Source organism: Sphaerodactylus townsendi, linkage group LG05 (assembly GCF_021028975.2).
Source record: "Sphaerodactylus townsendi isolate TG3544 linkage group LG05, MPM_Stown_v2.3, whole genome shotgun sequence".
Classification (NCBI taxonomy): domain Eukaryota; kingdom Metazoa; phylum Chordata; class Lepidosauria; order Squamata; family Sphaerodactylidae; genus Sphaerodactylus; species Sphaerodactylus townsendi.
In genome coordinates this window covers 99,252,725-99,277,726 of record NC_059429.1, presented here as the reverse complement: position 1 = coordinate 99,277,726, position 25,002 = coordinate 99,252,725, and the positions used below count along the sequence as shown (strand labels likewise).

The following is a 25,002-nucleotide window of genomic DNA, read 5'->3' as shown; positions in this document are numbered from 1 at the left end:
AAATACTTTAGGAATAAATGTTTTTGCTCTTTGCAAATAGAAATTTGAGAAAGTACACTCATACTTACAGCACAAAGCCCTGCTGGTATCTTATCTGCAGGGGCCTGCATAATGCTGACCAGAGTGGGGATTAATCTCATCTGCATTGCATGCTGGCATGCTTCTATCTGTGCTAGTTCCTTGAAGATGTCTTGGGCAAGAGAGGCAACTACAGGATCTAGTGCAAGAAAACAGCAATTACTGAGAAAATCTAGATTAATCATAATACAATTCAGTAGGTTGGTTTTAAACTGGATTGACAATGTCTCCTTTCCACTTCAGTATAAGAAAAAATTAGTTTAGAGAGAAGAGACAACTCCAAAGGCTGATTCTCTTCTTTTGTGTTCCATGCTGGATAAAACAGGCTCTTATAATGAGAACTTCAAATTTCTATCTAAATTTCATTTCATCTCTTGTGTAGGCAGGAAAAAAACCTACAAAATATTTAAATAATCTATATGACTCTAGATCCAGAGGGTAGGTTAAAAGTACAATAACTTTAAAAATAAGGACTAAATGGTGAAAAAAGTATGTTTATATTCAATGTTTTGTTCAAATGTGATATTTAGAATTCACTTTGAAAATCCAGAAAGCTGTGGAAAAAACTATGAAAAGGAAAGTTGTAGACACATTCATTATGCTGAGGAACTTATGGCTGGTTCTGTTGCAAAGAGACAGCACAAAATAAAAATCAGAGTAGGATGAGCTCATAGTCATGGGGACTGAAGTTCCCTTTAGCAGGCAAGAGGTCATCGAACCCTTCGGGGATGAGTCGGCCTATGAGTCTAATTAATTAATTAATTAATTAATTAATTAATTAAAATTGCAAGAATTAAATTTCTTGCAAGGTACTTAGCTATAGGCTTGATGGGGAGGGGGGGGGAATAAATAAAAGGACCCATACTACTGTATGAGAAAGAAGTCTGAATTGTGGGGAAATAAATTTGCTTGTAAGGAATTAAAGCCATAAAAAATAAGGCAATTAGATGACTCTATTTCTTACCCATTTGAGTAGGATCAGCCTCAAGCTTAACTAATGCTGTCCTAATTCTATAAAGAACAACACTGTATGGTAAAAAAGCTTCATAATATAGCTATAATAAATCTGGAAATGATTTAAGTAACATTTCTTGTATCATGTTCTCATTTTGATTGACTTCTGTGGCTATACTTCAAAGTCTTCAAGGTGCTGATAGCTCAGATCTGTGCATCTTTCAGAACCAGTTATTCTAGCTCTGCTCCTAATTAAATGCCTAAATGATGTAAATGAATCAGTTGCACAGAGCCTATTTTACATTAAGGTAGTGTGTGATTACATCCACAGCCAGCCTAGGCGTAAAAAATGCAGACTGTCATTTACAGATTTACTTTGGATCATACTAAGACTCCACTGCCTATGATTAAAAAGTCCACTTCACTTTAGTTGTACCCTTGCCTATGAAATTAGATTAAGAAACAGAATAGTTATTAAATACACTGACTTCTCCTGCCCAAATGGTGCATCGTTATTGTCTTTCACAAAAGAATATTAAAAAGCCAACTGCAAAATTATTCTGTAGTTGGACATAAATCTGCAACTGAATACATACCATTACTATACTTGAGGAAGATGGCAATGGTGAAGGGACAGATCTTGTTTTCTACACTTGCCGTAAAGGCGGGATCTACTGTACAGACAATGCAAAGTGTTTCCATCACAAGATTGAGGACCTCTGAGCTGAACTGGGCTGCTAAGTGAATTAGTCCATCCAGGATACTGGGAAGGAAAGGCTGTAGGACATGTGTGCTCTCAGAGATCTTCAGCTGGTCACAGTAACTAGAAAAAACAGAACAGGGTCAGTAAGATTGTAAAAATGCAATACTTATTTTACTAAAACTTCACTTTTTTCTATTTTACCAAGGAGCTAGCCGATTAAAAGATGCTCCTTCATATTGACTCACAACCAGCCTTATTTCCCAACTTACTTACCCCCAGATAGCCCTCACTGCAGAAATTCGCACAGAAGGAGGTTGGGTTTCGTGAAGTCCACTAACTGTGGCTTGAAGAAACTGCTGGATGAGCTCTGGAGACATTGCAACTGTAAAGCGACTGGCAGCCCAAAGAGCACGACCAAGCAGAAAAGGAGACACTGGAAAAAATGGAGTCACTATTACTTCAATTTCCGCTATACTACATGGTCCTATATAAATGTGGAAGGTGTTCAATGTATTGTCGAAGGCTTTCATGGCCGGCCTCAATTGGTTGTTGTGGGCTTTCTGGGCTGTGTGGCTGTGGTCTGGCAGATCTTATTCCTAATGTGGTGGGTATTCCGGGCTGTGTGGCCGTGGTCTGGTGGATCTTGTTCCTAACATTTCGCCTGCATCTGTGGCTGGCATCTTCAGAGGTGTATCACAGAGGGAAGTCTGTTACACATTGTGTCTTCCCTCTGTGATAACACCTCTGAAGATGCCAGCCACAGATGCAGGCAAAACATTAGGAACAAGATCCACCAGACCATGGCCACACAGCCCGGAAAATCCACCACAACCAGTTGTATCCAGCCGTGAAAGCCTTCGACAATACACTTATTCCTAATGTTTCGTCTGCATCTGTGGTTGGCACCTTCACACTACCGCAAAAGCCACTCTAACAGCAGCATATACAAGACAACAATTTTTTTGTTGTATGAGTGAAAAAGTACATTACTGAGGAGTACAACCATCCTGTCATGACATCTTTAACAGAATAGAATGCAGTAGCAAAAGCAAATACCTTCCATCCATAAGCAACACCCTTTCTAAAGGTACATGTTCTCTGAGTAACCTGTCCTGCTGTAAGGTGTATACCAGCCTTCTGAACATGACTGGTCTCTTTGGGTCAAGCGTACATTACTTTCAGGTCAGATTATCAATTGAGGTCGATTGCCCCTCTTCAGAACTAACTGTGCCACCAGTCAGAAAAGTCCCACAGTTTCCGAGAGTGGACAGTGTGAATTTTTTCCCTGCCTGCACAGGGAAAGTGAAGCACACCAGTGCGCGCTTTGCTTCATTCAGCTTTTCTGCTCCTCCCCCTCTTCCCCCATCCATGCTGGAACATTTCCACCTACTCCCCTGCTGAAATTTGGGGGGGGGGGTCAGTGGGGCTTTTAATTCCTTTGGATATATTTTTGATCTATTGTTCCTACAATAGATTGTTTAAAAGGCCTTTTAAAAACAAAACAAAAACAGGTAGCAAACAACTTCTCAACCCAGAAGCAGGGGGAAGGAAAATGGCAGTTAGGCTCAGGGGAACCAGCAGGGCACCTCCGCACATATAAACAAGGAAACGCGGGGAGACCCCACTGCGAAGCACACAGCTGCGCAGCAAACTGTTCATGCACAAAGGGCCACCAAGAAGCTTTCAACTTATAAATACTGCAGGACTATGATTTTGACTGAAGCTGCTGCATACTATACCTTTTTCAGGATAAAGGTGACAGGAGATTTGTGAATTCACCCACTGTTTCTTGGACCATCTTTGTTCTAGAATGCTCCACTTGGGTCCTAGTGCCTATCTAGTTCTGTTCCCAGGGATCCAAAAAGAGCATTCAAGAACCAAGAGGGTCCAGGAACTGGCAGTTGAAATCACAGCTCTCCTGTCATCTTTACCTTTGAAAAGGGTACAAATCAGACCAGTGGCCCATCAAGGTCAGTATTACCTACACCATAGGTGTCAAACTCGCAGCCCTCCAGATGTTATGGACTACAGTTCCCATCATCCCCTGCCAGCATATGATGGGAACTGTAGTCCATAACATCAGGGGGGCTGCGAGTTTGACACCTGTGACCTACACAGACTGGCAGCAGATCTCCAGAGTCTGATGCAGAAGACTTTCAAGTCACCTATCATCCAATGGCAGGGATTGAACCTGGGACATCCTGCATGCAAAGCAGATGCTCTAAAGCTGAGCCATGGCTTACTACAATTTTCATTATTTTATCTTCCCTTACGAGGTATTTATATCCAACCAACTAGTTTTCTTCCCAAGATGTAACATTTATTACAGTCCTTGAATTTGGACCTCAGCTCCCTTGCCATTGGAGCCAAAGGTACTGAATGTTTACTACATATTTTATCCCATACATTCAGAAATCCTCAATCACAGTACTGTCATGAGTATACAGCCTTCATGTAAATGTTACGATATGATCCTCCCCTCCTTCCTGGAAGGCTCTTGAATTTTTATTATTTATTTTCTGAGCACTGATCAGTAAAGCAGAAAATTGTATACCTGACAAGTTGAGGTCTGCAAGAACAACGTTTGTTAGGAATCCATGCATATCAAAGTGTATCCTGCCATTCTTCACACTATCTGTGATAAGAGATTTGACTGAACCTAAAGCCAGCATGCAAGCTTCATGTATCTTCCACCTACAATATACCAATAAATGCCTGTTTCAAAATTTACTCTTTTCATTAACTTCCAGAGAAAATGACGAAAACAGTTCTGTCACCATCATTAACACAAAAGGTAAATATCTGCAAACACAGAGTGTTGTATGTTTCATATTTAAGCAGCAGAGAGAACTTTTCCAAAACCCAATTACTTAATGTTACAAGTGTTACAAACCTCAATTACTTAGGCTGATTCCGCATGGGCCCAAAACAGCAGTGTGAAAATGGTGTGAAAGGGTTTAAAATGGTGTAAAAGGGTTTATAATGTTTTCACACCGTTTTCACACCGCCGTTTTTGGCCCATGCGGAATCAGCCTTAGAGTTACAAAGGTCCTGTGGGGTGGCTGCTGGGGAAGATCAAGAATCACTCTGGGGAAAGGACCTTTTCAAACAACTCAGCTGAAAATTAAGGTTTGACAGGGCAACTGCTATCACAGGCCTATGCATATTTAGCTGGAAGTAAGTCTCAAGCACAGTTTAAACAAATGTAGGATTGTATAATATTCTACAATACTCCATTGGTTATTTAGATATTTTATATGTGTTTAAATAGGGTTGGCATTTGGTAAGTCAAAAGCAGAAAACCTCAGTCAGCTGACCAGTCAAATATTATCAGATATTTACAGTTTTTACTACAAAAGGGAAAGGAAACTGTCTTACAGATTATTTATTTATAGCCCGATCCAGAACTTCTGGGTGGCCCTGGGGGAAGGCAGAGGTATGCCCCCAAAATTGCCCTTCGGGGATGGGGCGGTATAGAAATTTAGGAAATAAATAAATAAATAAATAAATAAAATATCTCCAAGGCTGGCTCTGCTGTCACAAGGAGTCTGAAAGGGTAGCAAAGGCTGACTATGGTTGGCTCCACCCCCAAGAATGCCCCCACCATGCCAATATGGCTTGAGTTGGGTGCCACAGCCAGGTATCCCAGGAACACAGCAGTCAGGCCCCAGCAGACTTGCCCCTCTGTCAGGGTAAGTGTCCTGTGAGGGTAAATCCCCTGAAGTAAGCTCGAACCAGAGGAGGATTTGCCCCTCCTGGATTGGGCTGTCCATCCCTCTAAGATACTTTAAATACCATGCCAGATTATATAAAGGCTCTTTTATACAGTAAATTTACACATGCTGAATAATGCACTTTAAATCTACTTCTAATGAACTTGAGTGATTGTTAGCAAGTGGATTTTTGCCCCTTCACACAGTAAAATTCAGTTGCAAAGTGCACTGAAAATGGATTGAAAGTGCATCATTCAGTACATGGGAAAGCGCAGATTTAATTGCAGTTTGGAGTCTTGGCCTATGTCATTGTGATGACTGTTCTTCTTATAGCCAGTATTCCTTTTAAAAGATACATGATTACATTTATAGCATGCATTGAGCATTTGGCTCAATGGCTTCATGTGGTTAGAAAGGGACAGAAGTTCCCTGAAGAGGTTTGGAGGGCATGGTGTGTGTTATTAAATGAAGTTGTTCCTTGATCCTGACTCTTATTGGGCCAATGTTAGACTCTCAGTTCTGCAAGTATTATCAGCTGGAGCTATGACATAATAAACATGTACACAAGGCAATTTTTGATTTCATGTGGTATCTGATATTTGACTGGTCAAATGATCAACTTTTATTTAAAAGGAGTACTCTGTCCTCTCTTACATGCATCATACTGTATTTTAGCAGCAAATTAAGATGAAACATTGGTTCAGGATCCCAGTTTGTGGGCAAAAAAGACAGCCCAATTTCTCAATATGTCTGTGCTCAGACATGATAACACACAGTGTTTACTATGAGGACTTCACAAAACAAGAAGTCTTCAATCCTGGCCCTTTCAGGGAGAAAGTGCACAAATCCGAAGATTCCAGAGTCATTCGCATCACAAACAAGTTGAGCATTTCCATGACAACTGAATACAATCTATTATGGGACCCCTCAATCTAACCCATATTATCAAGGGATCATTTAGCTACCTAAGCTCAATCATCTACATTCCATTTCCACCCTGAAAAATCAGGAAATGAAAGAAATTGATCTAGTTTTATCATGTTAAATGCACTGCAATATTATTCATTGTACATGGATTCTTTTGCAACAAATGTCTTACCAGTGCTCAGTGCCATTGTTTTTAGCTTGCTCAGCTTCTTGCAAGTGTCTGGTAGCTGCTGCAGCCAATGCTGTTGCACTCTCATTCTGAAAATCAGCTGCCACAGCCTAGGTAGAAGTATGACAATAGCTGGCATTTTCACACAAGATAAAAAGAGCTTCATGTAATCCTATTTTACAAAAAACTCAGATTAGAAGTTACATAACATTGACTCCAGAGCATAGAAAATCTAGCCAGAACACAGAAGATGAGTCTCCTCACTCTTCATTCTGCATTTCAGGTAAGCACTATTTCGACATTACAGGGCACATGTGGCTGCTGCTGACCTACATCTTTCCCATAATGCCTATTAAAACAAATGTATTACGTTACACTCAGAGCCTCCCCACCACAATTCAGCAGATGATGCTTGCAGGGAAACAGGAAAAAGCTGAGTACACGTCATGGATTGCTTTTACTAGATATAAACCAGACAAATGAATTTGGAAATGGCCACAAGCACCCCCACCCCCCACGTCTACTTAAAGAGTAGGTCCCAGTATGTGGTTATGCTTCCATAAATAATATATTGAATAAAAATTCATGATTTCCAAATAAATGGTTGCATTTTTGAATGATGATATGCTTTTAGGGGATGTCTCAGCACTACACTTCCAGGGTCAGCTCAAGGGCTTTAGGCACCCTGCATCAGCCAAATGTCTCACCTACCATGGCTTGGAACCAGGTATACCCCATGTTACTACAGGGACCTGGGCAAGAAAAAGGAGCCATTGCTAGTCTCTCCCCAGGAGCCAGGTGGGTATGGAATCTCACATACCCACTTGCTGCAGGGCATGCTTAAGCACGTCCATGTGGATGCTGCCCAACCACTATGTCACAAGGGCTCCCAAGAACTAACTAACTCTCTTACCATCAATAAATCCTGTGCAGCAATTCTAACTGTATAAGAAAATGTGTCATCATCTTCATCTTCAACAAACTGTTGTGGGTTTGCACTCCAGACTTTTATCTGAAAAATAACGAAATAAGCTGTAAGATATTCTCTGCCCAGCCTGGACTACTAAAGGTAACTAAACCAAAAAACTGCCATACACAGAAAAGTTCCATTTTTTCCCCAATACATTTGATCAGGGAAAACTGTTTACACGTTGCTGCACATACAGGGTGTACACGCAGCTTAAGTTTTTAAAAGAAACTTCTTGTCTATTTTTCCATTATACAAAAGCTAAACTCAAAAGCACTTGGACCAGCTGGTGTAAGAATTTTCAGACGGGAGATGTACATACATACTTACGTAGATGTAAACATATTTAGAGCTTTTAAAAATTGTTCTGGTTAGCAGCTAGTCTACAATTCAGTCTTCTACTGTTGCACCAGGATTAAACAATTACATTTCAGGTGAAATCTCAATGTTATATTGGGCAATTCTGATTAATACTGCTTCTGGAAAATTCATCTTTCATCACTGGTACTAAATGGCAATTGTGACCTATTTAGTTTTCCTTTGCAACAGAACCTACTCATTCTAGATTAAACCACTGCATCTTCTCTTTTGGCCCTTAGGAATGCATGAACAGAACAGTTTTTCACCTACCAAGATTTTTTCTCTTATGGTGCTAAACAACTAGAGCAGGGGTCTGCAACCTGCGGCTCTTTCAGCCTTATACTGTGGCTCCACATGGTCTGGAGGTCGGAGGGTAGCGTGGGCATGTCCCTCCAGAGCAGCACTGGAAGGAAAGGTGAGTGGAGGGGCCAAACCGGAGGCGGCTCCATGTGTGAGGGCACCGCTTTTCGTGTCCCCTCCACTCACCTCTCCTTCCAGCGCTGCTCTGGAGGGCTGGAGGGACACGCCTGGAGATCGAAGGGTAGTGTGGGTGTGTCCCTCTAGAGCAGCCGCCATCCCCCCTCTGCCATCCCCACAGTTGCCATCCCCCCTCTGCCCCACGGAGCAGGCGGCTGCCTGCTCCATCGGGCAGAGGGGTTTCCCTGCCCGGAGCTGCTGCCTCCCACAGCGTGGGAGCTGAGGTGGCTGCCTGCTCCCTCAGACAGAGGGGGTTTCCCTGCCCAGGGCCTCTGCCTCCCAGCACTGGAAGGAAAGGTGAGTGGAAGAGCTGAACCGGAGGCAGCTCCGTGCAGAGCCACCTCTCTGGCTCGGTAGACTTTCGGGGCTGTGAAAAACTGGTCTAAGTGGCTATTTGGGTGGTAAAGGTTGCAGACCCCCAAACTAAAGTATTTACTGAACAGTTCTACTTCAGTGATGTACATCAAACAGAAAGCTGAAGGGAGGTAAAAAGAGAGTTAAGCAAGCCCCTCCCATAATATCACATACCATTCTGATTAAAAATGTTTCTCAGGAAGTTTTAATGTCAATACTCTGCTACATATATACATATATATGTGGGTGTGTAAGTGTATTCATCATATGGGAGACTTTACCCTACACTGGCTATAAAAATCACTGGAGGATGTCACAAGAACCAATTAAGTCACAAATGTAAAGCTCTCTTGAACACCATTTAAACTCAACAGGTATAGGGAATGAAGTTTTAAAAAACCTTTTCTGTGCAAAAGTGCACATAAAATTCACTTACCTGCTCCTCTGTGATCTGCATATAGAGAATGATGTAATATATTAGCTCTGGCAAAGCTTTTTTCACTGTGCTTTTAAATCTGGGATTTTCTAACAATGCATGAACAAACTCAAATATGCTGAATACTAGGTTTTCAAAGCCCAAAACTTCACCTAAATTTAGAAGAAAGAAAATCACAGTCTTAAAAAAATAGTTATTTTATTGCACTAAACGACAGCTGTACTATTTTTTTCATGCAAACAAAGCTAAACACAAGAACTAGTCCACCAAAAAAATTTCTGAAGGGGGGGGGGGGTCAGATTTCAAATTCTAATCTATAGAAGGAAGATTTTTGTTGGTCTGAATTTATATGTTCTTTTAGAAGAAAAGCTATACACGTTAAACAGAAGGTACAGTCCTTGAATTTATCACATGGCTGCCTTATTTCAACAGATAACACTGAATTTTGTACTCATCTCACAGCATATTTTCAAGAACAGTTATTTCCCCTATAGTGAGTTATTTTGCTATTAACATTCTTACATTTGCTTTCATAAATTTTCAGTCACACCTAAAAAGTAATTGGACTGTTTCTTACCATCAGAATCCACTGGGTCCTCTACTTCTTCTGTGTAATTTACTTCTGTTCTCACATAGGTATAAAAACAAGTTAAGGAAATATGTTTTATCAACATACTCACAGATCATAGTGACTTAACTTAAGCTCAAATCCTCTGATGCATTTCAGTGAGGAGAAGGAAGACTGAAAATCAAAAACCCTTCCACAGAGAAGATGCTACCAGAATTTAGTTAAATAACAAATGTCTCTAAAGTAAGGTACAAAATTAACAGTATGGCCCCACTGGAACAAGCAATCCGCAATCACTTTTAAATTCTCCAAAATTGACACTTTACCCTCCTTAAAAGGAAGTGCACATTTAATTTTGCTACTTGCAAATATACTGATACACTATGTAAATACGTTACTAGGAACATTTGAAAATGTGAGACATAGAGGTCTTAGTATATCTACAGACCAGCCATTCTCAACCAGGGTTCCGTGGTACCCTGGGGTGCTGTGAGCATGTCCCAGGGGTACTGCGGCAACACTACCGCCCCCCCTCATTTTTGTGGTGTCTCCCACAGGTGCCAGCAAGGACATGGAGCTGGCCCATGGGGCAGGGCCTGCCACAAGGTCAGCAGCCACCACCACCCCCAGTGCTTCCCTTCACCCTGGGAGGGGAAGGTGGGGGTGTGGCAAGCAGGGGCAATGGGAAGGGAAGGTGGAGGGTGGCGGCAGGGGTACCGTGAGATATGAAGAGTGAGGTCAAGGGTACCCTGGCCTCGAAAATGTTGGGAAACACTGCTACAGACAGTTCACAGCGCAAAGTCAGAATCAGACTCTGCAGGTGATATCAGATTGCATTCAGAAATCCAATTTAAACAGTGGTTAAATAAAGATATGCAAAAAGGCAAGGTCCATGCGCACACCTGATTCTTTTCTTTTCCCTACCTAACTGGGGTGTGATGAAAGGAAGGCAATTTTAAGACTAACTCCAGTTACCTACTAACATACAAATGCAGGCAAACCGATTAACCAGAGTTAGTTTCCCAACCACAAATCAAGATTCTTAATCTGAGTTTAATCCTGGTTTAGGATCCCATAGTGGATAGAAAAGTAAATCTGACTAAACCATGCAGCTACTTTGCTGATCCCAGAAGTTAGCCTTAAATCACCATTCCTGAATGACACTCTGTGCAAAGCAAGAGGGACAAGGGAGATGTTAGAACACGTGCCTAAGCCAGACCCCTGCACATTTTTATTTAACTAAATGCCTGAATGCAACAGTGTGTTCAGAAGAAAGGTAATTACATTATTCTTCAGACTGAAGAAAATGCCATTTCCTTTTCTCATCTGGGAATACTTTCCATTTTGGCAGCAGGGTAAACCGTGACTAGTTCTATTAACAAAAAGGTACATGAGTTTGACAGCTATACGTTCCTTACATCATACCACCCTTTTTGTTGCCTTTGCTCAAATAACTGAAATTTTATCCCAACCACCAAATACCTGGACATATAAAAATACGTATTTCTACTATTTTCATGGAAAATCTACGCCAGAAGAATGTGTTGTTTTCACACTTGTCTACCATTTTTGTAATTACAAGGCCGGCTTCATACATGAACATGAATCTGTTTATCTGATAGATATGAATGAAGGTTGTTGTCAGGCTCAAGTGCTCTCTCTAGCTTCTCCTCTCTTTGCATATGTAGCATGATCAAAGGCTTCTTAATTTTGGGAAGCTTTGAATCAAGTTCCAATTTGATAAGATGTCAAGATGCAGGCACTTGAGCAAACTGCAGGTTTAGAATAATGATTTGCAGGGAGGAAACCAACTCTTCAGACATCTGAAGGTTTTAGCAAGCAGATGGCAGGGCCAGAAACCTGTCCCACCCCTCACTTAAATCAAGGATCTGAACAGTTCACATCATAATTAAAATTACTGAAAAGCCAACTTGCCTTTTTAGAGCAGCATATTGTATTTCAAATGTGTTAATGCAATCATTGCTACTAACCCTAACCCATACAGGCTTCCTCTTTTGGCATCAGACCCTCAAAGGTTAGGGTCAGCCACTCAGGGTCAGCATTCCATAATATGTGACAAGCTGCAACCAGCAAAGAAAATTAGCAAACCCTAACCATGTGGAAATGCTTTGTTGACACTGTTGTTGGTATTCTGGCAAAAGTCTATATTATGCAGAAAAGCCAGACAACGTTTTTTTTCCAGCCTCAAATGTTTTAATTGAGAGGAATATCTGTTTCAAGGTGTTAGAACCTGAACCTCTACAGTTTTTTCCTTTTTCCTGCCAAAAGTATGTTTTTTGTAGGAAACCTCTGTTTCCGAACCTATAAAAAGGGTATAATGCTGCACTTTCTGTGAGGGTATTCCAAACAATAGGAAGAATCTGCTGCATGGAGGAAATCATGTGTCTTGGGTAATTCTTCACTAAGGCTGTCACTGCCTGGAAGAGGAAAATAAAAGCACCTTCAGAATCATTTAATATACTTGCATTCACAAAATGTATCATTTTCCCTTAGGTACTGATAACATTAATATTTCTTCTGCAATACTCCCAACTTTATCTGCTAAGTTTCAATAGTACTGCTGATTAAATGTAATTGCACAAAAACATATAACTTATACACTTATTTCTATTTTGGCTAGCAACTGACCAGACCAGGTGAAAGGTAAATCCTGATTTACCTTTGAGAACTGTACTCAGTCTAGATTACATTTTATAGCAATACACCTTTAATGCCATAGATACAGTCACCTGAGAATCCAGCTGCGAGCAATTTCCAACTAATTTGAGTCACACAATGTGGTACCTGTATATAAATTGTTACTGTAGTTGAATTGTCACACAGAAGCCAGAATAGCCTTATGGTTCATATTTCACCACTTTGGGACTATTGTGAGCATATACTAAAATATAGTAAATAAAATATCTATATACATATTTATTACACTTTCTTACAATTGGCTACAATATATTTATATATTTATTACAGACTAATATGTTTGTAATATTGTTATTTTTTATAATTGGCTAATATATGTATATATTTTTATAACTGACAAAAATATGTATAAGTAACATTAATTTATACAATAAACATAGGAATAATAATTTTAAAATCGAAAATGAATCATCTATAAATAAATAATTGGACTATTTTTAAAATTTTTGTAATTATTTTTATTACAATTATTTATTATAGTAACTCACATGCTACCATTTATAGATAATCTATATCCATGCATATATTTATATAGAACCCATGTTTGGCTGAGTAAAAATCCATCCAAGGATGGTTGAATTGAATTGCACTGATGAAGAATTGTGAAATCGGCAAATAAATGAGTGAACCATTCTGATGTTAAGACAGATCCTTGTGCATTACATGTGAAACCTTTGGAAAGGTACGACAATTCTGTGATGATACATGGGAAATGGATAACATTCTGAACTCATTGTTAACTCTATATATGAGGCAATTTCATGCAACTGGCCTAATGTAATAGAAAAGAAGAACAAGCCGTCTCAACGGACTAATTGAGACGTGTCCCCTTTAAGAGAAACGGAGTCCATACTCGGAGGCTGATGAGAGAACAAAGAATCTGAAATGAACACTGAGACTCTGGCTTGTAAAGTGTATTACGATTGTTTATTCTTGATGTATTGCAAAAAAGTGCTGTTATATTGTGTGCATGTATACTTTTACATTTATTCACTTATGTTTAGGTTGTAGTAGTTCTATATATCCTTAGGGTGCACTTTTGGTGAAGGGTAAATAAAGAGGGAAGCGGCAGAGTGCAACGCGCTTTTTTCATTGTCAGTATGCACCAAGCAGCCCTGTCAACAAAAGACTATAGCTGAACTTGTCCTTTCAGTCACTCGGTCTCTATGATTCAGCAAAATTTCCTTCCTTTATATAATTTCTTTTCCTGTTTTAAATGGTCTTAATCTGGCATTCTGTGAGCTCCCAGAAACAAAGAAAATGCAGTTTAGTCTTATTTTAAAAGTCACAAAGCAGCTGATACTCTCTGACACCTTTATTTCCAAGTTTCTCCTTTAAAATAGATTCACTTAATTTTTTTTCCTGTAGATTTTTTTTGTAATTTTGAATTTTTTTTCCACACTTTTTAGAGAGATCTTTTTATTATTGCTGGACTCAACAGCAGCAAGTTCTGGACATCTCTTATTGCCCTCCACTTCATTTTCGTTTCTTTATAAGAGATGCATGAGAGGTGCATGACTTGGTTGTAGCTTCATAGGGAAGACGAAGTCTCCGGCAGGGAATAATGGCGTCACCACTGACTCAACTCTTACCCCAGCGAATCACTATGGTAAGCTTCCCTTCTCGTGTGATTCCAGCCAGGGGAGACAGTCTTGAGAGTCTATATGGCTTCCTCTGGCTCTCCCCTTGATCTGGGGAGGCATGTGGCTCCCTTGAACCGCTGACTGGTGCTTCAGATCCCGGAGCAAAGCTTGAGACCAACCATCTTATGTCATGACTAGACTGGAAGTCAGAAAGATGGATTTTTAAATAAAAACCTTTAATTCGTGGGACTCTAACAAAAGCATTTTTAGGCTTGCTCTTTGTCTTTTAGCCTTGCAGTCCCGGAACTCATCACAGATAATTTACCATGCAACAAAATGCCCTGGAGTAATGTGTTACAAAGCATATATACTATTTCTAGACTAATATAATTTTGTGAAAGGAGTATCTTTTGATCCCTAAATAGGTATTTTTCTCTTATTACCGGGCTCAGAATAGAATCAAAGTCTCTGTGATTCTATTTTGCTTCAGCCAAATCAAAAGTACCTGCATTTTATTTTACCAGAAGTTCTCTCTCTCTCTCTCTCTCTCTCTCTGCTGGAAGATATTGTAATATCAGAATGAGTAGCTGCTAAGGAGGAAAATGCAAGATATCATGTAGACAGATATTATTATTAAGAACTCTCTTTTTTGTTAGCTATTGGAAAACATATAGCTATATTGGAAAAGCTATATTGGAAAACAACGTATCTTCACATGGTAATATGGTGATGGACTCTGCATTCTTACCTTCAAAACCTCCATTTTAAGTCCACTGTCTGATGTAGGGCCATCGGGCATCTGCAAGGCCTGAACAAAGGCTTCAGTAAACTGCTGCACCACAGGGAAAATCAGAACTTTAGCTGCTCCCTATCACGATAAAAAAAAGTTTTTCTTGAGGTTGTAGATGTGGCAACTTGTAAACTGCTTGTCATTAGTAGAAATGTCTAGGAAGCTACTTTCAACTTCATTGTCACACACAACCTCAAAATGAGTGTTTACACTTGCTATCTTGTAATCAGTAAATGTTTTGACAGAATATAGCTACTCAAGAACATGTTTTCATAACTGTAAGATAGCTTCTAATAAGAACTATTCTGATATACTGCTTTTAGTTTGTGGATTTCTTTCCAAAGTGAAATACTGGCATTTTTACAGCTGAGTACCAATAGATTCAGCTAACAAAATAATGAGATCACTGTCAAATGGGGATGGGTATACAATTCACACTCCCACTAATAGCAAGCTGCTCAACTTGCACCTTCCTCTGTATTCTTCTTGATTCCTCTGTATTCCTCTTGATTCCATAGCCCCTTAGTGAACTGGATGCTCTCTCCAGCAGATATTGTCTCTAATGATATATCTGTTTTGGTCAGCCTCAACAGATACCTACTGACCAGTGCTCTGAAGCAGAGTGCTGAGAGAACTACGGTCCGAACAGAAAATGGAAGCTTGCCGCGTGCTATAATTCAAAAGTTCTTAAAACATTTTCAAGTAACACTAAAACAGCAATGTGTGTGTAAAGTGTTGACAGATCACAGGGTTTCCCAGACAAGACCAACAAAGCTAGTTTGCCATTGCCTTTCTCTGTATAGCAACCCTGGTATCTCTTTGGTGATCTCACATCCAAATACTAACTAGGTCTGACCCTGCTTCACCTCTGAGATCTGATTAGACCGAGCTAGCTTGGGCCATCTAGGGCATGGCAAAATAGCAATATTAATTATCAGTGACCTTTGCTATACAACTCTTTTTTCAGTAGCACAGCACATATACATCCTACATATGTACAAATATATATACACACACACACACACGTGACTGATGAGGTTTATATGATTACAATAGCAAATCACAGACAGTGAATAAATGGTAGTTTACCTTTTCTAATTCCTCCATGTTACAGATCATATGGGCACATGTGGTAAAGATTTCTACAGCACGTGACCTCGTACGAATACCATATACCTAGTAAGAGATATGATAGATATGTTAAAATGTGACAGAGGCTAGTATTTGTTCTTTGTATAAACAACAGCTGCCACCCCCATTAGCATTTTTTCCTGAATAAGGAATCCCCAAGTCTATGTAAATTGGAAAGCCAAATTTTCCTTTGCACAGAGAATCTAAAATAACCCAATAAATTTGGTTTCAGTATATCAGTATTTTAATGTTTAAAACACAGGACAAAAAGAAATGTATGAATTCCAAAGAAGTAATCAAGTTGACCAACTGAAAAGGAGTCTTATGGCATTTTACAAAGTGATTTATTGAAGCAAATTTCATAAGCATGATGCATGTCCTGGACTAGGAGATGGGCACAGAGGAAAAATGGTAAATGATGATACCAAGAGACACACCTGGATATATCTCACAATGACATTTCTAGTCTAAGCACAAACCTTCCTAATGGACTCTCAAAGCACATTCTTAACTCTACCTGAAATGTTCTAACATTGGCTAAGTTACTGAAGTTACATTGGCTAAGTTACTGAAAAACATGTTTAACTGTATCTTTTCCATCTGACGTCCACTGTTTCCCCCGCCCCAGCAAACATGTTATAGTTTAGGGGGTGCTGAGGGACCAGGTGGCGGCAGGGGCAGAAGGGCAGATGTACAGATTCCAGAAGCCCTGGTATTAGCTAAAGAGGCAGGCAGAGTTCTGACAGTCATTATAGTGCAGGGTTTCCAACCCTACTACTCTTCAAACTGCTCTCTGTGCATTCACACATGAGACTGCCACTGTGCAGATCATAAACAACAAAATTTCTAAAATTTCAAACAAAATTTCTAAAAAAGCTCTAAAGGAAGGTGATCGATTCCCTCTCCCTCCTCATATGTTCCACAGTGAAACGTGGAATCAGTACTTTCTCATTCAGTTTCCAAATGACCATCAACAAAAGTCCCAGTGGTAGGCAATGAATTATAAAATACCCTAGTGACTGCTAAGGTTATGGGAGGAAAGGCATAAGATGGGTAACTGCACAGGGAACTGCACAAATACTGCAAGTAAGCTAACTCGTTCTACCATTATGACAACAATACCCAATGAGTGACATTCCCATAGTACATTAAAATGCCTTTGCCTTTCACTACTGGTTCTTTCCTATGCTTCCATCTCATTCTCTTTTCTTCTGGTACATCTTGGGTTGTGATTCCTGCTGTATTCCTCTGTCCATAGTCCCCTGTGTATAACACACAACTAATGGAGCAGTTTAGACCCTATTCTACACATGGAACTAGAAAGCAACACCTCCAACACAAATTTTCTTTGGGTTGGGATCTAACAGCACCTATACAGAGATCAGCTGCTATTTGTAGCAAAAGCAGCAAGTCAGGAGATTCTAAAGAGTGTTTTTGCTACAATATCACATTTAATTTTTTTTCTGCATAAACCCCTTGGACATAATCAGGAGAGAAACTATAGAAAGTATCTGTTTTCAGTGACAAGTATGAACTAAAAATATTGCAAGAGCACAGAAGTACCTAAGAATACTGATATTTGGTAGGATAGGTTCCTCCAACGTAGATTTATTTATTTTATTCCTGACAAAGGGAAGGCAATCCTTGCCCCTGCTCCCCCCATACCTCTGCCATCGTAAAAATCTTGTACATTTCAGGAAGAATAACAGGAGCAACAAGGGGCATCTGTGTGTCTGTCACCTCCCGAGTGAACTCTAGGAAACAACAACAGTCTAAGTCATTTCATCGTAATGCATTTTGCAGAGATTATTCATAGATAGCACCTCAGTTCCACGCAGTTCCTCCCATTCAGATGGCACACACACATTTACAAATGGACATGAGAAGAGTTAAATGTTCCCTCAGAATAATATGCATCAAAAAGCCTAATTCTCTCTAGGGGGAGAACCTGCATCTGAGTTGTACCACCAGCTTGCAGGCAGAGCTTCTCAAGATTAAATCCTCTTCTATATAAAATAATTCCTATTACACAGAAAATGGCCACTGAATAGTCATCGTGAAGGGTCCTTCTCCTCTGAGCACAAAAGAACATCATCTGGGCACAAGACATCAAGGGGTTTTCAGAGAAGAGGTACCGTGGACTGCAACATTCGATTTAAGATTCTAACTCTGCAGGAATTTAGTCAGCTTGATCGTGCTTTAAAATTATGTAAACAAGTGAGACATAGTCAAACTTTGAAGTCAAACTTTTCCCAGAATAAGATTCAGTTTGTTTCCTGTCCCAGCTAAACATACTTCTTCGGTTCTCATTTAGCATTGTAAATACAACAGTCTTACCCTTGCACACCCACTGCCAAAAACTGAACCACCGAATAAAATGCATGATAATCTTAAGAAATTATAGTATCTGAAAGGGAAATGGCTAAAGTGAACCACTCACTGCAGATTTACTAGAATGAACTGTGACCTCATCCATCACTACATCCAAATCCTTACATGACTATGAAGATTCCATAATCTTGTTCAAGTATAGCAATGGAGACCCCTGAACTATTTCTACGTTGCAAATCTCATCATGAGCTGAAGGAGAGAACAGAACAAGAAGAGCACGAAATTTCCCCACAAAAAAGCCCAGAGTCAAGCTCATATTAAAGAAAACCCTTCAATTAAGACTTTAATGTAACACATACCTGTAAGGACTCGCATGGCTCCATGCACTGCATTCAGATCCCCACTAACCAGCATTTCCATCAACAGATTGAAGAGTTCAGGCCAAGCTTCAGGCCAGTCCCAATGAGCTATTGCTGAAACTGCATAGGCAACACTTGAGCGGACTTTGCTAATTGATTCCCTTAATCCATTGGGAAGTAGTTCCCTGATGGCAGCTTTTGCCTGTGGAGAAAGATGTCCTTAGCAAGACACACTTTTGAATATTACAATACCCTGCTTGCAAATGCTAGTGCTTCCAGTCACATACTAGTAAATGTCAAATAGCTAAGTCATATAAAAATACTATGGTTGGAGCCAACATTGGGCAAACAGAACTTACAGAAAGAAGCAGAACTTTGCTTCTCTTTGCCCACTGCACAAACCCATCCACCCAGATGTTAGGGGACTCCTAAGAATTGCACTCAAAACAATGGGACGCAGTCTTAAGTGGGAAGAGGAAATCAGCAAAAATTGCCCCTGGTTCCTCTACTAGTGGAAGGGCATTTCCCCTATCAGAAAACAAGGTTTGGATCCAATCATGTGCATTTAAATACAGTTTACCTTGGAAGGCAAGCAGATAAAAGTGGCTTCTAAACTGAAACAGCATGAAATCGAGTATCAAAAATAAGATTTACCCTTTCTGTAGTCTCAGGAGGTCTAAACTTGTCTGACTGGGAACACCAGTGGGTTTCCACATATTGTTTCAAAATCACAGATGCCAGCTGTGGATGGAGATATGAAAGATGAAAAAGGTGCTCAAATTCAGGAATCATTCCAAACATTCTTTCACTTCGTAACAGGTTACATCAGGGGTCCTCAAGGCAGTGCCCATGAATGCCACAACACCAGCCAACCCCTTTCCTGCCACTCAGCAAGTATTTTTAGAAAGTGAGCAGGGTCAGTTGGGCTTTTTTCAGCAAGGCTTAAGATTGGCTGTGAAGATTTTTAAACAGGTTGCTTTGGTAGCAACTGCTTACACAGAACAAGGATCTTCACTGTGTAACTGAAAGTAAGCTGTGGCAGCCATTTTGTGGCTGGCTCTGCCTCCTAAGGTAAGCATTTTGTGGCTGCACCCACCATGCTATGTCAGAATTCCAAAGCTGCCCGAAGTCTCAAAAAGATTGGAGACCCCTGGGCTACATGATGAACAGAATTATCAAAAATTACAGAAATATGAAAGTTCAGAAGCAATTTCCACACACAGGAAAACTTAATGACTATTATCTCTAAAAAGGAGGGAGCTGGGAGCTAGCTGTTTTTCTTTCCTCAATAAACCAAAACCAGGACTAAGCTAAGCTTATGCTATCTTCTCAAAGCTAGAAGATCACGCTTGAGTTAAGAAATGTCACTAATAGCTTCCATGTTCTCAAATGCTTTATAAAATTATAGCAATAAATACTTTGTTCTACTGTGCTAGAGCAAATGAATGAGGTGCATCATTATCTTTACAGTGCCTGGACTCTATTGGCTCATAGCAACAACTAGCCTCTTTAAAGATTATGAAAGGAGTGAGGGAGAACTTGTAATTCCAGAGTGTGTACAGTCTATTCCAAATTTGCTGACCAGTCTTTTAAAAGGAAAACCCAAGCTATTATTTTAACTCCTTCAGTTGAAGAAGAGTCACCTGACGAATGGCCAGTGCTCCTTGGGGATCTACAGTCAGTTCTGCCAAGTGAACGCCAAATTCTGAAAGGGAAGAAAAAAACCAGTAATACTGATACCAGCATAAAAGATCACAAAGAAAACAGGAAACATGTGACAACATGGTACACAATGAACTAATAATTCCTGTTCTTCACTACAGTGTCAAGCAGCTAATTGAAAACATTTATGTGGACAAAAATTACTTTTCAATTCAGTAATTGGTAACAGTCATAATTTTTTTTAAGTGTCATAGGTTACCAATGGAAAGTCAAGACACTAATGGCATAGTGTGATTCATAAAAATTATTGTCACAGATTAATAATTTAATTCCCCATATCATTCTCCTGTTTCTTGTTTCTGACTAAAACCCACAAGAAGGTTATTTAAAGACACTATCCCAAGTTAAGAAAGGAATGTACATCTCCAGTGAGGCAGGTATTACATTAAAGACATCAGTGAGCTCTAACTACAGACTCAGTTCATCAAAATGATAGAAGAAATAATGCATGACAGCAAAATAAAGTCTATTAATATATATAAAGTGTTAGATATTTCAACAAAACAATTTATAAAATAAGAAATTCACAACAAACTAACTGCCTCATCCAAAAGAGGGCGGGCAAATCCACCTGTGGGAGTGGCACCATGCTGCACCGCTCCCCAGAGGTGTAGTGGGGGTGGTCCAGGGAAGAAGCTGACATCAGTCAGCTCCCTCCTGGCCATTGGCCAGATTATGCTGACAACCAGGGCCTTGGGCTTATGCCAAATTACATTGAGCCCAATGGGGGCTTCTCAACAGTATGGAGACTTTTTTGCTTTTTGTGCCTCCCCACACCACTGGGAAGCCGGAATAGAAGCGGGTGGCTCAGCACAGATGTGGCACTGTGCCCAGGTGCCCGACCGCTTGGATGATGCTGCCCATTTAATAGACTTTATGGTTGCAATCCCACAAGCATTTACTTTGAAGATACTACAGACTCAATATAGCACGATGAAATATCAGTCTGCTGCTCAATTTTCCAATGCTAACACACTATTTTAAAAAAACTTTTGTATGCTGCCTTTCCACTCTATTCAGAGTCTCCAGAGATAGCAAACATTAAAACATTTAAGAAATGTAAAGTTATTTAAAATACATCTACATATAAAATATTTTAAACTATTTAATGAAACAGAACACAAACAGATAAAAATATAAACACATTTAAAAAAACACCAGCAGGGCAGAGAGTTAATGAGAGTTAGTGGGGGAATATCAACCCAAACCAAACCAAAAATATTTACCTACTGGCAGAATACAACAACAGAGAGAATATGATTCATCTACCACAGGAGTTCCAACGTTTTGGTGCCACAGCTAAGAAGGCCCTTTCTCAGGATGCTATCTATCTAGCCTCAGAGGATGCACTTATAGCAGAACTTCTGAAGATGACTAAAATGGCCCAGTAGATTCATATGTGGGCCCCAAGTCATTCAGGGCTTTAAAAGTCAATACCAGCTCCCTTATTTTATTAGTATTCCCCCCAGACATATCAGCTAATCACCTTACCTCTAAAATTTCTATGTCACTAAACCCATATTAACTCTGGATTTTTTATAGGAACAAGAGAAGGAACAACAGGTTGGAGGCAAAACCTGAGCTGACAGCCTGAAGAGACTTCCACCTAATCAACAAGCTGAATAGTAATCCAATATGATTACTTATTCTTCAGAAGTTTCTTCTTTTCAAGACTCTACAACCAAAGACAGGAAATGTGTTTTCAGACTCATCAAGTACAATCAAACAGCCTTGATACTATCTCTCTTTCTGCTTCACCCTCCTCCATAATTACTAACTTGAAGGTCCGCAGGGAAAACCCTGGTTTTTATTTTCTTTTTATCCTAAGACCTTATTTCCATTTTTTTTAAACTAAAAAACTGGAAATATTGGGGAGTACTGAAAGACCTCCTATGAAACATTTTTTTAGAATGAATGAAATGTTTTAAAGACAAGGTGGGCATGCTGTACCGTATATACTCATGTATAAGTTGAATTTTTCAGCACATTTTTAATGCTGAAAAAGCTCCCCTCGACTTATATGCGGGTCATTAAAATTTTTGTGTGTTTTTACTTTGCCGGCCAGCAGGGGGCGCAGTTTTTATGCTAGAGGCACCAAAATTTCAGGGTACCCTCAGTAGACCCTCCTGATGATACCAGCCAAGTTTGGTAATGTTTGGTTCAGGGGGTCCAGTTGCTTATGGGACCCCCCAAAGGAGGTGCCCCCCCATTCCCCATTGTTTTCAATGGGAGGAGCTATTAGTAGATGGGGCCTACCCTTTTGAGGGTCCATAACTTTGGACCCTCTAAACCAAAGTTCACCAAACCTGGCTGGTCTCATCAGGAGAGTCTCTTTTTGATCACAGCCAGGTTTGGTGAAGTTTGGGTCAGGGGATCCAAAGTTATTGACCCCCAAAGGGGATGCCCCATCCCCCATTGTTTACAATGGAAGCTAATAGTAGATTTTTTCATTTCTGATAATATCCCTCTTAAAATCTAAGTTGGGTTACATTTGGACATACAGATGATGATGAGGAATCCAGTTTTGAAGGATTTTAACTCTTGTGTTTTAGCTTGGTTGCTGGTTGAGCTAAGGTTTTTGTACTTTTAAAGTTATTGTTGATACCATACTGTTCTTGTTGACCCCCTTTCCACTTACAGAGCCAGTATACTGTTTTTCTTTGAAATAAATATTCAAAAACATTTAACCTACTGATGCCTCAATTGATGCTGCATTTCCCACCCTCGACTTATACGCGAGTCAATAAGTTTTCCCAGTTTTTTGTGGTAAAATTAGGTGCCTCGACTTATATGCGGGTCGACTTATACACGAGAATATACGGTAGTTGACCTTTTCACTTCTCCCTCAAACTACTGTGACACATTTACTGATCGACTGGATGAAAAGTACAGGAAGTTGAGTGCTCTCCCTACCTTGCAGGAGGGACAAAAATCGATCACAAGGAGGTGGGTCAGAAACTGTACTAAAGCTTAAGAGGAAAACTGAAAGTTTCAATGAAAACGCAACTCTCTATAACCAGACAGCAAAAATTAAGGTACATAAACTAAGCCAGCATGGGCTGCATCAGCTTGCAATTTTACATCTCTAATTCTTGGCATTTTAGTAAATGGGGAGATAAATGGGGAGATAAATTTCTCTGTGGGGTTATCTCATCTTATCAAATTTAGAAAGTTTGCCAGGGCAAGTGTTCCATATTATAAATGCTGTCAGTGGCATGAAATCTAAATATAACGGTGGTAAATAAGGAAGTGTGATCAGCAGCAAGTGCAAAAATCATTAACAGGAACAATTCATGTTAAAAAGACAAATATCAAGTTTATATTGCTAGCTGGTTCCTCAAGGTCTGTAATCAAATGCATAATAGATTTTATCAAGGGCTAACTAACTGTTATCCTCAAACAGCAAGTGGTTTAGCAACTGCAGGTTTTCTGAAGGGAAGGTTTATAGAATTATATGCCTTAATGTATTATACTATAATTTTATGTATAATTCATCATAGCCATTCTTAAAGGATCAATTGCAAATGATATTATCCTATACCTGGTGACCTTGGGGCATATGTGCAACCCCTTGCCAATTGTAAGACCTGGGACTATAAATGACAGACCAAGCATACAGACATAAGAAGAGCCCTGCTGGTTATTCCAGTGGCCCACCCAGTCCAGCACCCTGACTCACACAGTGGCCGACCAATTCCTCTGGTGTCCAACAACAGGGCATATAGGCTGATGGCTTCCCTTGATGTTGCCTCCTAGCACTGGGATTCAGAGGTTTAATGCCTCTGAATGTGGAGGTTCCTTTCAGTCACCATGGCTAGTAGCCACTGTCTAATACCTTTATATAAACTATTTCCACCTGTGGCTACCAATATATCCTTTGGCAGCAAATTCTACATTTTAATCACTCACTGTGTAAAGAAGTATTTCCTTTTGTTGTCCTGAATCTACTGACCATCTTCATTGGCTGCTTTTCAGTTTTCAAAGAGGTAGAAAAAGTTATTTGGTAAACCTCTATCATGGCCCCCTGTTAGTCATCTCTTTTCTAAACTGAAAAGTCCCAGACTGGTCAACCTTTCTTTATAGGAAAGGTGCTCCAACTTCCGGTTGCCCTCTTCTGTACTTTTTCCAGCTCTACAATGCCCTTTTTGAGATAGTGACCAGAACTGTATACAATATTCTGAATGAGGATGCACCACAGATCTATCTATACAGGGTCATTATAATATTGGCTGCTTCATTTTCAATCCCTTTCCTAATAATCTCTAATACAGAGTGTGTCTTTTTTCACCACTGCAGCACACTGGGTTGATTCTTTCATTGAGCTATTTACTATGACCCCAAGATCTATTTTCCTCTTAGTCTCAGCAACTTCAGACCCCATTACTTTATACTTGAAGTTGGAATTTTCCTATCCTACATCACCTTACAGTTACCAACACTGAACCTCACTTGCCACACTGTCGCCCACTTACCCAGTTTGTGAAGAACCTCCTCCAGATCTTCCTGGTCATCCTTGGTTTTCATCATCCCGAGTAATTTTGTGTCATCTTTAAACATGGCCACTACACTACTCACCCCTAGTTCCAGATAATTTAGGAACAAATTAAACAGTACTTGTTCCCAAACGGATCTTTGCGGGACCCCACTGCTTTCTTCCCTTCA

At 39.9% G+C, this 25,002-nt stretch overlaps 1 protein-coding gene across 4 annotated transcripts in view; it reads right to left on the bottom strand.

Moving 5' to 3' along the window:
* Positions 1–25,002, bottom strand: part of IPO9 (importin 9) — a 51,062-nt gene that overhangs the window by 11,116 nt on the left and 14,944 nt on the right. For all 4 annotated transcript variants that reach the window (XM_048496717.1, XM_048496716.1, XM_048496720.1 and 1 more), the window contains 15 exons: positions 20,262–20,323; positions 19,273–19,359; positions 18,619–18,820; positions 17,594–17,682; positions 15,887–15,973; positions 14,756–14,875; positions 12,044–12,144; positions 9,716–9,774; positions 9,139–9,290; positions 7,458–7,556; positions 6,548–6,654; positions 4,290–4,429; positions 2,009–2,168; positions 1,629–1,855; positions 69–217 (listed from right to left, as the gene is read on the bottom strand). In XM_048496717.1, coding sequence (XP_048352674.1) covers positions 69–217; positions 1,629–1,855; positions 2,009–2,168; positions 4,290–4,429; positions 6,548–6,654; positions 7,458–7,556; positions 9,139–9,290; positions 9,716–9,774; positions 12,044–12,144; positions 14,756–14,875; positions 15,887–15,973; positions 17,594–17,682; positions 18,619–18,820; positions 19,273–19,359; positions 20,262–20,323 — 1,841 coding nt within the window. The remainder of the gene's footprint in view (positions 1–68; positions 218–1,628; positions 1,856–2,008; positions 2,169–4,289; positions 4,430–6,547; positions 6,655–7,457; positions 7,557–9,138; positions 9,291–9,715; positions 9,775–12,043; positions 12,145–14,755; positions 14,876–15,886; positions 15,974–17,593; positions 17,683–18,618; positions 18,821–19,272; positions 19,360–20,261; positions 20,324–25,002) is intronic.